Source organism: Amphibalanus amphitrite, unplaced genomic scaffold (genome assembly GCF_019059575.1).
Source record: "Amphibalanus amphitrite isolate SeventyFive unplaced genomic scaffold, NRLGWU_Aamphi_draft 000250F_arrow, whole genome shotgun sequence".
NCBI lineage: Eukaryota > Metazoa > Arthropoda > Thecostraca > Balanomorpha > Balanidae > Amphibalanus > Amphibalanus amphitrite.
Window position 1 is genome coordinate 738,099 of NW_024881745.1, and position 14,169 is coordinate 752,267.

The 14,169-nt window shown below is 47.3% G+C and overlaps 2 protein-coding genes across 2 annotated transcripts; one reads left to right on the forward strand and one right to left on the reverse strand.

The window, feature by feature from the left end:
- The first annotated feature begins 286 nt into the window (after positions 1-286).
- On the forward strand, positions 287-1,815 carry LOC122386426 (uncharacterized histidine-rich protein DDB_G0274557-like). Its single transcript, XM_043375604.1, has 3 exons — positions 287-355; positions 681-868; positions 1,172-1,815. The coding sequence occupies exons 1-3, from the start codon at positions 344-346 to the stop codon at positions 1,509-1,511; spliced, it is 540 nt and encodes a 179-aa protein (XP_043231539.1). The 5' UTR covers positions 287-343; the 3' UTR covers positions 1,512-1,815.
- An 8,422-nt stretch (positions 1,816-10,237) lies between these two features.
- LOC122386425 (adhesive plaque matrix protein-like) lies at positions 10,238-12,114 on the reverse strand. The gene is made up of 3 exons (XM_043375603.1): positions 12,047-12,114; positions 11,329-11,693; positions 10,238-11,051 (listed from the first exon to the last, which is right to left on the reverse strand). Exons 1-3 carry the CDS (start codon positions 12,056-12,058, stop codon positions 10,712-10,714), a joined length of 717 nt encoding a protein of 238 aa, XP_043231538.1. The 5' UTR covers positions 12,059-12,114; the 3' UTR covers positions 10,238-10,711.
- Between the last annotated feature and the right edge of the window lie 2,055 nt (positions 12,115-14,169).

Genomic DNA, 14,169 nt, shown 5'->3' on the forward strand with positions numbered 1-14,169 from the left:
TGATTTCCCGGGCGAACGCGGAAAGCTGCGCGCCACAGGAAGTGCCACGCTAAAGCACAACTCGCCGTTGGTGACCAGCCGTTTATCCCGCTGAGATTTCATCTAGACGGCTCTATCACAGCCGTCCGAACTGAGAAGAGGCCACGGCGACAAGGTGTTTTGCGAAAGGAAATCCTGCGTCTCGAGGTGGCGTTATCGCCGGAAGGGTGTCGCCAAGGTGGGAATGGACCTAGCTGTTATCTGCGTGTTCGTATAAAGACGGCGGACACCGGACGACGGCAGCTCAATCCAGCCGAGCCACCGGAGCGGGATAGTGCGATCACCCGCTCACTCCAAACTCAACATGGCAGTGCTGGTAAGAGGACAGCGGGCTAAAGGCCAGCACGCGTTTTCTTTGCTTAGGGTGAAAAACTATCAAGCTAAGCTGTATTTATCAAAATTGCATTGTATGTAGAAATATTTCGTTTTGTAACTGAGTCTACCAACTACTATTGAAGCTTAAATCGTTATGACTTCTAGCCATGTCGATGCAATGCTCTGCTGCTCAGCAAAATAGTGTCGTTCTGTGTCATACGAGACGAAAGGGTACCGTCGGGCTGTGCGCGGTTCCCTGCAATACTAGGGTATTGTTGTGTGTGACCATGGGGTGAATTAGACTACGACGATGACTTTGTTGACAGATTGTGCTCGCGGCCACCCTGGCCCTCGGTCAGGCGCTGTATCCTCCGCCCGGCGGATACAGTTACGGATACAGTCACCAGACACACCACGGATACGGACACCAGAGTTATGGGCATCCGTACCCGTACGGACACTCGTACGGACATCCGCAAAGCTACTCGTACGGACACCAGACGCATCACATCGGGTAGGTTACGGTAATGAGCTGATCCCGGGAACGCCACTGTCAGAACGTGATGGGAATAGGCCGCAATATACGGTCTAAGCAAAATATAATATATTTTTTGCACGCTTTTCCGACCTCTAATGATTCAATAGAATATATTAGATGCTATATTGGAGTTCCAAAGCGTTATTCAGTTCTAGCACTTGATAATACATACGTTCGTACACCCGTTTCATAAGCCTGCTTCCAGTTGCCCCCTCAGTGGTAAAACCGTTGAGTTTCGGACAGCCCGGACCACTTCTGACGAGATCTCTTCATTTTCAGCTACCAGCCTGTTCGTCACGTGGTCAACCACCGGCCTGTGCCCGTGCCGGTTCCGGTGCCACAGAAGGTGTACAACCCGGTACCGGTGTACCGCGAGGTGTACAGCACGGCCGTGAACCGGGTGCCGGTGCCGGTGCGTGTGCCGCGCCCGGTGCGCGTGCCCGTGCCCGTGGACATCCCGCGGCCGGTGCCGGTGCCGGTGCCGGTCAATGTGCCGCGGCCGATCCCCGTGCAGAACCACCACTTCCTGCTGCGCAAGGTGGGCGTGCCCGTGAGCGCCGTGGGCGGCGGCTACCCGGTGGCGCCCGTGGCAGCCGCTGCCGGAGGCTACGTCGGCTAGGAGCGCTGCCTCCTCGCCCCGGCCACCCTACATCTCGACCCAACGTCCGACCTCGCCGCTTCTATCACCAGAACCACATACTGAGCGGAACTTCAACTCCAATCACCGATTACCACTATGGTGCATACTCGTGTGTACAATTTGGTATGTGTTGGAATTGTTGATATTACCTCTTGTCACATTTGTTATACTAATTTGTGAATGAGGTAGGTATATAGCTATTCGCCTTGTTGATATATGTGAGAAAATACATATTCTTTTTGCCATTACATATAACTCTTACCGCCTAAACGAACGATGCTATGGACCACTACCACCGAAGGCTTCGTTGTTCACTAAAAACCCTCAGTCCAGCAATTGCAGTGTCACAATTACAGCAGCCTTACAGCAGACACATGTGTTAGACATGAATGTCAGAACCGTCACGCTCCTCGAAACGAGGAATAAAAGTGCAGAGTTGTAGTGGAAAATGATATTTCGGAGTCCAGTGCCTCCAAAGTGTGAATGAATTATTAAGCATAAAGGGTACTACAAGGGGGTGCCTTAGGCCCATTTCTAATTATTCTTTAGATACATAATTCTCCTGCAGTTCACACAGGACAAACATTTATCTATTCAAAATAATTTATATTAGGACCAAAACGCGTTTCGATTATTTCGTCATCAGTTGGTCCTTAATATATGTCAGTATGAGCTTACAAACATTTATCTGGCAAAATAAGCTGTCTGTTAACCCTCGCCCATGTAGGGGGGGGTGCAACCCCCCCCCCCTGAGGTTTTTCTTAGCTACACGCTGAACCGTTTCAGATAGCCTGCTCAAATTTTCAGTACCCTTTGGGGCATCCTTTGCGCAACTTTTGGTAAAAAAAATTGTCAAGGTCATGTCAGGTCACGGAGTTATGACGTCATAAAGGGAACAACCTCCGGCCAGATTTACGCTAAATTGGAGATTGTTTCACAATGGTATAAATGCCGACAGACCTGATACACTGATGGATTGTTTTAGAATCATAACTGGCTGATTTGACATTGGCACAATGTCCGTTGACCTTTTCAAGGTTACTTAAGGTCAAGGTCAGGTCAGTGACCTCGGTTGACCTGTAATGACTTCTTGCACTTGTATGCCTTTTCGGGGTATTTTGATGCCCTGAATTGGAATTTGCTATCCATTTCAGGCATCGTGAGTTGTTTCTTGTAGTTTATTTTGGGTCAGGGTCAGGTCAGTGACGTCACACGCCTGACGTGACCCAATGCACAAATGACCTTGCAGACTTCCGATGCTCCCAACGCATCATTTTTAGAGTTATGACATCGAAATACACACCAAACGATAGAGAATTGATCAAGGATCACGATAGTGAAGGTTTCAAGTCGATATCTCTTACCGTTTTGCCGCAATCGGCACGGAAATCTGAAAAAGTTAGATTTTCCCGAAAATTTGACATTTGACCGGTCATAAGTAGGTCAAATGTTGACCTAGGACCAAAAAATATACCACCAATCGCGAGATCTCGTTGAGAGCAATCCGTTGGTCTTTTCCGCTAAGCTCTACGACGCTCCGTTTTCAAACGCCAGGGGGGGTCGCACCAACCCCCCCCCCTGCATGGGCGAAGGTGGCAAAACACCGTTTACGGGCGAGGGTTAAGATCTGTTTGGGATAAGTTTTCAAGGTTAAGATGATCTCAAAAGTGAGAAGCATAGTGTAGTTTTACAGAGCAACCTCACTTAGATGACAGAGCGTTGACAAAGCTCAGGTGACGAATAAAGCGATCGCTCTTAACCCGCGCGGTGCTGGGGGGGGGGCGTTTTTACGCCCCCCGCTCAGGTTTTTCGCGAATATCTCAAAAACGGCGGCGCGCAGCGCCGCCGTTTTTGGTACACGTGTTCCTACATCATTTCCGCACATGTTGTGAAAATTTCAGACCTAGGCCGTTCAAGGTCAGGTCACCAGGTCACGTCAAGTGACCTTACCTCAGAAAAAGTTCAAAGGCTCGCTATAGCTACACCGACTGAACGATCACTTTGAAACTTGCAGCGATTGATATGAGTAACAGTATGTATAAAATGTATATCTCGGATTTTTGATATCTGTGACCTAAGGTCAGGTCAATTTTGCGACCTCTCCATTATAAGTCAATGGGAGAAAATTGAAATGCGCCTCTTTTGGACGAATATCGTTCAAAACGCTCTCAAACATCGGTTCATAGGTAAACATGACACACTGAATAGGAAAAATGCACCAGTGACCCCTCTGTGTGCCCCTGAGGTCATCTTAGGTCATGATTGGTCGCCAGCAGTTTTTTGGCTATAACTTTTGATAGAGACGTGCTAGAGCGGTGAAAACACGTCAGATGTGTTCAGCTCGACGATACGGATCGACTGATATGCAACATGACCCTTTTCGGTCAGGTCATGACCTTGACCTGAGGTCAAATTTTCAAAATGACCTTTCAAGGTCAACGAATAGTTCATTCGACGCGTCTCGACGAGAGGAACACGATGCTGGCAAAAGTAATGTCATGGCGCTTATGAGTCAAAAGTTATTGACGAAAAAACGTTTTTCGTAAAAACGGCTATTTTTGGAGTTTTTGCCCTCTGGAGGCTAAACCGTTGACCTGCGGTCAAATCTGAGAACATTACTCAGAAAGGTCTGTAAAAGGGCTATCGAATGCGCTTTTCCGCGGCGCTGTAGCTTTATCCGTTCCCGAGATAGCCGTTGGCAGTTTCCAAAATGTTGAAATAGTCAACATTTTACCTTTGGTGACCTCTAGTGACCTGACCTTTGACCTGACCCAAAAAATGACCGAAGTGTTTTCGTCCTTATTTTTGACGCTCTTTCGATTGCCGCTTACCGCGTGTCGCTACGTGGCCCAGGAGCCGAGTTAGACGGGGGGGCGTGAAAACGCCCCCCCCCCCCCAGCACTCGGCGGAAAGTTCAGGCCACCAGCACGGCGCGGGTTAACCCTATTCCTGGCGGGGGGGGCCTCAGGAGCCCCCCCCCCCTGAGGTTTTTTGGTTATTTCTCCCAAACGCGTTGAGCTAGGAAGCTCAAATTTTCTGACTTTTCCTAAAAGGCTTCTACGCAACATGTCTGAAAATTTTGAGTTGATCTGACCTCAGGTCAGGTCACCAGAGGCGGTTTGGTGACCCTACCTCAGAAAAGTTTGCAATCACGCCAGAGCTAGAGTTTTTGACCGATCAATTTCTTCTCTTCAGGGTTTAGTTAGGGTACCAGTATGTGCAATTTGTATATCTCGGAATTTTGATATCGGTGACCTAAGGTCAGGTCAATTTCGCGACCTCCCCATTATAAGTCAATGGGGGAAAAATCAACTCCCTGTTTTTACCACTAAAACGGGTCGGAATGGCCCCATATACCATACATGACTTCATATACGATCAACCTTCACTACCTTGAGGTCTGTTTTGCTGTTGGGCGGCTGTGAGGTCATGTGACGTCATCAAAGGTCACCAAAGGTTTTTGGCCAATAACTCCGTACAGGAACAAGATACAGACGCGTGGATGGTCTCATTGTGTTCAGCTCGTCAAGACGCATCGAATGATATACATGATGACCTCGAGGTCACGTGACCTGAGGTCAATCTTTGACCTTGACCTTTCGAGATCAACATATATATCATTCGATGCGGATTGACGAGAGGATCACGATGATGCCCTTAGTTTGTTCCTATCTTGACTAATTCGAAAGTTATTCGAGAAAAACTCTCTCCATATCTAGCGCCGCCATTTTGACTTTTTCGACCCCTGTGACGTCATCTTTGACCTGACCTGAAAATGACCTTAGTAAAAATTGTAGATCTTGGCCGTGCGTATCCGATGCCGTTTACCGCTTGTCGCTATCTTGCTTCGTTCTCGAGATCTCAGGGGGGGGGGGGGCCGAATCGCCCCCCCCCCCCCCCCCCCCCCCCGCCAGTTTCTTGTCCCGGCGGAGCCCGCCAGGAATAGGGTTAAATGTAAATACAATACAATACAATACAATACAAAGCAAACAATAACGATAACTTTCCTGCTACGAAGCTGTTTAAGCATCAATAAGGCTTTTACCCGATCAGCAGTATATCAGCAACATAGCATATTATCTAAATAGTGCAGACGTTAACATTTTTAAATAATTTTAGAACAGAAATCAAGCAGATATGGTTGAGAAAAGGACACATAATTTACAATACCTACCTACACAATACACATGCATACAGAATCCAGTTATTGCGATGTTCAATGACATCAACGCTCCAGCAGTAAATCGAGACACCGTCCGCAAAATGACCGCAAAATGATTTATTTAACTGAGTGAATATAGATGTTGATAGGCTTGTTAGTAGTCCATATTCATAACAGCGACGTTTCTGCATACTTCGCGGCCAAACAAAACAAATTATCATAGTTAGAAAATAAACGTCATAATGAAAACGGTGAAAAATTACTATTTTCATAAAACTTCTGAGATAGGTACTTACATTGCGTTTCTTAAAACTATCGAGGATTAAGAGTAAAGAAGTCTATATACAATATACATATAATACCAGATATCAAGGCTAAGGTCAAGTCGAGTCAGGACGCAGCCTAACTTCCCAGCTCGCCTGTGACACAACTGCTCTGCCTCTGGTCATGACCTTTAGATAGGAAACAGAAGAGGAAGTTGATAAATCTTATCAACGGAAAAACATAATTCCGGGTAAACACAGGAAGATTTGAGTCAATAGTATACTATGAAAGAAACAAAGCGTCTTGCTTATCTGGCGCAGGAAGTTTTACACGTTCAATCTCAGGCTGTTTTATCTCTTGCGGGTCGCTGGCAGACTTTTCCGCCGTTTTGATAGCTTAACTTTATCGCTGATTTCAGCTGCCTTTTGATAGAAGCAATGAACAAAAACATGAATACTTTCAGACCTAAGGGAAGCTATAAGATTTCGCTCCATACAAACGTGTGCAATGACACTTCACTCATTCATGCATTCACTCTTGCGTTCATTTAGGCTCATTTATGCAAGGTTCTAAATTTTGTCACCTGTCTTACGTCCTAAACGATGGACAGGAAACAAAGAAAGCAAATGAACATAGCCAGCTGGTGTATGAAGGCCGATTTGTCGTTCGAAAATCAAAAGGATGATCAGCTCACCTAATATTCTCCATGAATGGGTGAATAATTGAAATGCGAAGATGTTTTTTTTTCAGCCTAAACATATGCAGTACCTACATGCACATACCTACAGATAACTGGGCATGTGCAATCATGAAGTGTGTTCATTAGAACCTGCGTAATGCTGAGGTCTCAAGCTGAACGCGGCATTTTACTCCTTTCTGCTAATACCAGAACGTGTGATCACAGCGAGATGAAGCAGGCAATAAGTAAAAACTTTCAACAATGATCTAGGATCTCCAAAACCTTGCTAATGTAGTCTGCCAGTCAAGAGAAAGTCAGGTCAAAAATCAAAACTATAAGAGTTTCAACATTGTAAGCTTAGAAGCCAAAGCCACGAAGAGTAACTCGACGGATTTCAGTCGGAATGCGTATTACTATGAAGAGACCGAAACGCAGGTGAGTCTTTATACAAAGGTCGGAATAAAGGTTATGTCGGGTCTCAAAAAGGTCAGGGTAAATTCCAGGTCAAGATCGCACTAAGGTCAGGCCAAAAAAGTATTTATTCAAAGATTTTTTTTCAAATTTTAGGTTGCTATTCATGTTTGGCAGGCATGTTGTTTTCAGGGCGAGATAAATGTTTCATTTTTGTACCTGATCTGGATAAAGTTATCATCTTTGAAAATTAAAAGAGTGATTCTGAAATGTAAATGGACCATTTCAGTAAACAAACTTGACAGGATTCGTGATCAAACTTTCGCATGAGCAATAAGCAGTGTGCATAACATCAGTAAATTTATGTTTATAGTATCGGTGCCTTGATAAGCCCTAAAAAAAAACATTCTAGTTTTATTGGAAATGTTTCAATGCCATAAGTTAGAAAATGCGTTTCCTTATATTTCATGGGTTATAAATATGATGCAACTATTATTTTGCATACTGATTTCAATAAATAAAAAACAGCTAAAACAAATGTGAAAAGCATTTTTTCCATGCGGATGATCCATTGCCAGCGTGAAACGCGATGGATTCATATAATGCACATGTTGTCCAAAGCTAAAATACATTTCCGCATTCCCGATATCAAGGTCGTGTAAAGAGGAATCCTGGGACTGTCGGCAGACTTCTAGATCGGACTGCGTTGCAATAGGGTGTGGACTGTGGACGAGGTCAGGCTACAACGGGCTTCGATCGGCGCATCGGCCGGACCGGACAAGCCGTGTCTCACTGAGACAGCTGACTGTGAGGCAGGGGCGCCGCCACGGATTTTTGACTGGGGGGGACGGACTGACCGACTGAAAACCCAATAGCAGACATTCTTACCGTGGCTTTTTCAGTCGGATGCATTCAACGTTTAAAGCAAATATGCCACTTTTAACATAGGGTTTTGAACTGAAGTAACAGTTTTATAGCTTGAGCTGAGACGAGAACAAATCAGGAGCTTTTATGGCCCAACGATCACCCTAGCCAAATATATCGGTATCGATTTTAGGTTTGAAGACTAAAGTCATTCCCATAGATATTACACTTTGTCATTCTCTTACCGAGGAATCCATTCCCTTACGGAAAAATGCTAGCCAATCAGCATTCAGCTGGTTTGAACTACGTACTATGCTTGGTAGGTATTTCCTTAAAGTAATGGCTATAGACCGCATTCCCACCGAGTACCTACCTATATACACATCTGATGTCCGATTCAGTTTGACACGGCAAAGCCTCGTGTTCTATCACGGTATGATTGCTGATGTATGCCACTAATACGATCGATAATGCATATTGCATAGGTAATGCATATTGCATACCCGCGTGGGGGAGGGGACGTTGTATAGTCACAAATCTCTCTTTTTGGTTTGTGCACGAATCGGCGCGAAGCGCCGCGAAAATTGGCAAAAAAAAAACATTAGGCAAAACTGCTCCAAAATACGAATTTTGCAGCCCGTGTAACAAGCTTGATACCAGAAAAACTTAGGTCAGGAAAACCAAGTTAAGTAGTCAAGTCGCCTCAAAGTTTTGTGGTCCTGTCGACCGTATAGCTTATTTCTTAGAAGCTGGAAATTTAGTGTAGCGTGACTGCAGAAGTGTGGGGTCGGAGCCGGAATCAGTCGGAGTTGACTGTTTTGGCCAGTTTTGGCCAGAGTCGGAGTTGAAGTCTTCGAAAATGTTCGGATTTTGACTTCGAGGTCGGATTGGTGTAAAGTCATGCTCTTGGCTGGTTAGACGAAATATATTAGGCCCGTGTTCAGCCAGTCGTGTTATACGACACACGTTGATCACGATATCAAAAATCGGCAGTTCCGCGATGACAGGTCGGATAAGAGCTGGAGGTTTTGATGGCCGAAGTGGCAGGGGTCAGACCAATGCCTGTAGGCCCACACCCCATATACTGAGTAACTCTAAACCTCCTGGACCCTCTCAGATTCGGCACCGGCCGTTCCATCTCTTCCATCCTCATGACAGTCAAATCCTTCTCCTCCACGCCGCAACCCCCTGCTCCGGGCTGGACGGGCAACTCTATCCCATGCGGGAATGGCTCCACTGGAGCTATAGTCCTTTGCCGGGTGCAGTGAGTGCCAGTGGGCTGGGCTGCCTGTTCAATTGGTCGGGTTCATCCCAAGTGGCTCACTGGGGTGGCTGCCCCGACCAATGTCTCCCACTAATTCTTTCATACTTGCGGCTCTGAAATGGTCTCATTGGACCGAAGGGCCTAATCAAATTTCGAGTAGGATAACAACCAGTAAAACGCCTTTTGGGGCGACCAACGGAGCGAGCGAGAGGGTGGGATGGGCCTTGCACGTGCGAAATTGCGAGGGGATACCTCCAACAACTTGTGCACTGCACCCTTCTCTAACCGGTCCCTAACGATGTGCCAAATTTGAGCGCAATCGGCCGAGCCGTTCTCGAGATCTGGAAGCGGCACCCTGCACGTGCGCACGTGCAAAATGGGTCCCAAATGACTTTTGCACGGCACCTTACTAACCGGTCCCTAACCATGTATCAGATTTCAGGACAATCGGTTCAGCCGTTCTCGAGATCTGGAATCGACCCCTGCATGTGCGCACGTGCAGCAGCACCCCAACTGTGGCACATGGATATGCATTGTCTAGTGGGTATACCTACCTACATGCCAAGTTTCAGCGCAATCGGCCCAGTAGTTGCCGAGATATTGAAATTGTTACAAAACTGACACCTCTTCGTTTTTCACGTGGCGCGTGCATATGTATGGGGTCACTCACATGCATCGGGAATATTCCGATGCTTGTTAGAAGGAATGAATCTAGTGCTACCCTACAAAAATTACCGCATGTAAATCGGTCAAGTGGTTGCTGAGATATAAGCCTAGCAAAAGCGTGACCACGGCATACTCAGAAATTTCCGTTAACCTACGAAAGACTACGCTCGCTTCGCTCGCTCCGTAATGAGTTTGGGGGGGACGTCCCCCTTCCATTCTGAGAGTGGGGGGGACGCGTCCCCCCCGTCCCCCCCGGTGGCGGCGCCCATGCTGTGAGGTAACGCCAGCTCTTTGCAGACGTCTGAGGCCCAGGGCTGGTAAAAAAGTAAATTGCGTCCCTCTCAGTCAAGGGTCGACTGCGACGTGCTTTTGCCTCGTTATTGTACAGACGTTGATTTTCATTCGGCTTGCGGTGTATTCGATATCATATGGTGTACCATTCACATGCGCTCTGGACACATCACAAGCAGACGAGGACACAGAAAAACACAGAAAATAAAATGGCGTAGATAAGTGCTCAGCATCGATACAGTAAAACGACAAGTAAGCCAGCACAGCTGTCTTAACTTGCAACACGTAAAGTGAAACAAACAACACAAAGAGAATGCGAATCAACGCATTAACTTCAAAGAACATGCCCTCTCTCAAAGGCGATCGACGCAGGACAAACTTCATTAATCCAGGACTCAACTCTCTGTCGCTTACAGGGCGAGCATCCACACACGCACACAAGCTCACGATAACTTCAGACTTTGGTCTCTTGCCATGTATTCGATCGGCCGACACGGCAGCTGCCCAGCTGTCACAGCAGCTGAACTGGGCAGCTGCCCAGCTGTCACAGCAGTGCAGCTGGCCATCTAGCAACCTTCCTAGCCGACGTAGCCTCCGGCAGCGGCTGCCACGGGCGCCACCGGGTAGCCGCCGCCCACGGCGCTCACGGGCACGCCCACCTTGCGCAGCAGGAAGTGGTGGTTCTGCACGGGGATCGGCCGCGGCACATTGACCGGCACCGGCACCGGCACCGGCCGCGGGATGTCCACGGGCACGGGCACGCGCACCGGGCGCGGCACACGCACCGGCACCGGCACCCGGTTCACGGCCGTGCTGTACACCTCGCGGTACACCGGCACCGGGTTGTACACCTTCTGCGGTACGGGTACCGGCACGGGCACAGGCCGGTGCTTTACGATCGTCTTCACCGGCTGGTAGCTGCAAACGGCGAGAGGCTCAAGTGAGTGAGAATTTCAAGCTACGAGTGAGACAATTGAGTGACAGAATCTCGCATTGAGAAAGCTTTATAGGGAGAGCTTGGTGAACGATTATTCTTGCTGATAGAATTCCTTCACATGAGAGCAGCAATTCCAGTAGAAAAAAAAGAAAACAAGTTGGCTTTTCAAAACAAACTATGAACTCAAGACTTTAAAGTCGTGTACTAACATGTAAATGAAAGAGTGACGCTGCGCAGATGCAGTAGTAAGAAACTGACCTGTAGTGATGGGTCTGGTACTCATACGGGTAGTTGTAGCCGTAGTGCTGTTTGTAGCCGTACGGGTACTTGTAGCCCTGATAGTAGCTGCTCGGGTACGAGTACGAGTGGGAGTAGGAGTGGGGAATATGAGTGGTGCCGTACGAATATCCGTACGAATGACCGTGCGTAGAGCCATGAGAATAGGCGTACGATGTGGCCGGAGTGTACGGGTACGGCTTAGGGTAGTACGGGTACGGCTTGGGGTAGTACTGGGGGTACGGCTTTGGGTAGTAGGGGTATGGTTTAGGGTAGGGGTAGGGGTAGGTGGTGGGCGGGTATAGGGCGTGGGCCGCCGTGGCAGCGGCCAATACGGTGAACACAGCCTGCCGGAGGTGGAAGGGGAGCGTTAGTCACGGGTAAGACTCAAAACTGTAATTTTTTGCAACATGTCTTATAATTTATCTGAGCCTCTGCAGGTCAACCAGAAGACGGTGACTGCTGCATTAGCTTTCCGGAAATTTTATGTGCTACGGTCTGTTGAAAAAAAGCTTCACACTAAAACGAAATTAGGGAAAACAATTTTATTCATGCTGAATTTTAACGTTTTGCCCTCAGTAAAACCGTAGTACGAATAGCTGTAATTACGTTATACGCATGCTAACCTCTCAGCACCATAAAACGCTATATGTACTCTAGTCGACGTAAAAGCAACCTCTTTAGTCTTTAGTTTACGTACCAGAAGTTTCATGTCGGCGACTGGTGGCTGGCCGTGCCGGCTGCTGTCGAGGCGGACACTCTGCGCTGCCGACTGCCGGCATCCCCGCTCTATATACCCGCGCGTGAGCACGTGCGGCGGATACCGGCCCACCGGCCTCAGTTTCCCTTCCAGTACCTACCCGGGGCCCGCACCCCGCCGCGCCTATCTCCGCAACCATCAGCCGGCGGCGACGGAAATATGGCCAAGTTATCTGCGCTAATTGTAGATAAAACGGCGCCATTCGCGTCTGATTTGTTTGTAGGTAAATACTTGTAACGGGGCGGAAACGCTTTATCCTCCCGTAAAGAACCTATGTGGATAAAAATGTGTCACGGAGTTTTCCTTCAAGTTATCTCAGCTTGCTTCTTGCTTCAACCACCAGTCTTTTTGCCAGATTTTCATAAGCACCATCTTTATCTGGGCTCATCCGGGCACATCAATCTTGCTATTTGTTTTGCGCTGATAGACCTTTCGCTTTTGGCGACTCACTCACGCCATCAACACTCACGCCATCACTCACGCCAGCAACCACTCACGCCATCAACCATATATATTCATAAAAGTCACAAACAGGCCAAATAGCCAAATTACAGGCGCAGTGAAGAAGTCTATGCCAGGGATGTAAATGGAAAACGTTAAGGTCAAAAAGGTATTTCTTTCGTTTTAGAGAAAAGAAATCAACAATCAGAAGTGCTTTGCTTTGATTGTACTTAGTACTTCAACTTACGGTATATTTTATTCAACTTTTTCAACTTTTATTCTTTTTCAACATTCAACTTTTAGTTGGCACTTATTTATCGCGAGCGTCTCTCCACACGAGCCTTTGTTTGTCCCTTCTCCCGTTTCGCCGCGACTTGTGGTTCTCGAGTTATCGGCTTGGGGCGTAAAGCGCCCTCCCCCTCCCACCCCCACCCAGCAAATGGTGGTTCATGGCGAAATACCTCAGCAACTTCTGGTAAATGCAGGCGATATGCCTCAGTCAAAAGTACTCGTAAATCAGTTTTTAAAGTATGGGGCATAACTCAAAAATCAAAACTCAATAACTGTGTCACCTAACTTCAAAGTTCAAAGTTTTAAATTGCAAACACATGTCTCTTATGGGTATTTACGTTTTCATCCTTATCACGTTTTAAATATTTTGCATAGTTCTTGTACAGGATTGCCGCCATGCAGAGGCACTGCCTGGTGTCTGGTGTTTTTGATTTCCTAGCTTTACCTATGACGAAAAAGTTCCCAAACTTCAAACCTCCCAGACAAGTTCCCGATATAGCAGCACAAGCATGGGTGGAGAATTGTTTTCAAAGTTGGTATGGCGCAAGTTGCTTGAAAAAATGCTTAATTGTAATAGCAGAAACGTTGACACATAAGGAAAATCTGGGTACATAGGTATAACAGTGCACTTTTTGTACATTACATGACGGTTCCATATAACGTATATATCAACTTTGAGATGAAATAGTGTAATTGACACCGAACAAATTATTAAAACGCATCGAGATGCAACCTTAATTAAACCAAGTATGCAGTGGATTACTTGTCTTGTTCCCTGAAACTCCTTGTTCATGATACAAAGCATTTTTACCTCATATTTTATATTTTTATAAGCTGTAATCCTTAAATTTCATAGTTTTTACCCTAAAAGTTGGTATGGCATTGCCATACCATTTTTTAAATTGGTGTGGCGCATGCCATACCTGCCATACCACATTCTCCACCCATGAGCACAAGATATACATTTTGTACATTCTGCCGCCAGTGGCGTTGGACCTAAGTTTTGATTTTCAATAGTTCCTGCACGGTGCACAGATTAGGTGAGGTTTCCGGTCCATTATAGGCTAATCGCGGATAACCCACCGTGGTACGGCTGGGGGCGGGGTGGGGGGTGGGGGGAGAACCTAACGGCACTCTGGGAGAACAGCCGCCGTCAAACCGGAGGGGTTCCCTCGCGGCACCTCAGAGGGTCGCTAATTGTCCGATCAGAGGGACCGGGGGTGCGGGGGTGGGGGACCGGGGACACCTGGGATGGGGCGCAGAGGGCAGCCCCCTGAGACAGAGGATGGGTCGCGGGTGACCGCCGGAGACCGAGGATTAGCTGACCCGGA

Bases quoted from the DNA above. Each gene is read 5' to 3' on its own strand.
- LOC122386426 (XM_043375604.1), top strand. The intron at 869-1,171 runs GTAGGTTACGGT...CTTCATTTTCAG, and splicing joins CACCAGACGCATCACATCGG to CTACCAGCCTGTTCGTCACG.
- LOC122386425 (XM_043375603.1), bottom strand. The intron at 11,052-11,328 runs GTCAGTTTCTTA...CGCCGTTTGCAG, and splicing joins TACCAGACCCATCACTACAG to CTACCAGCCGGTGAAGACGA.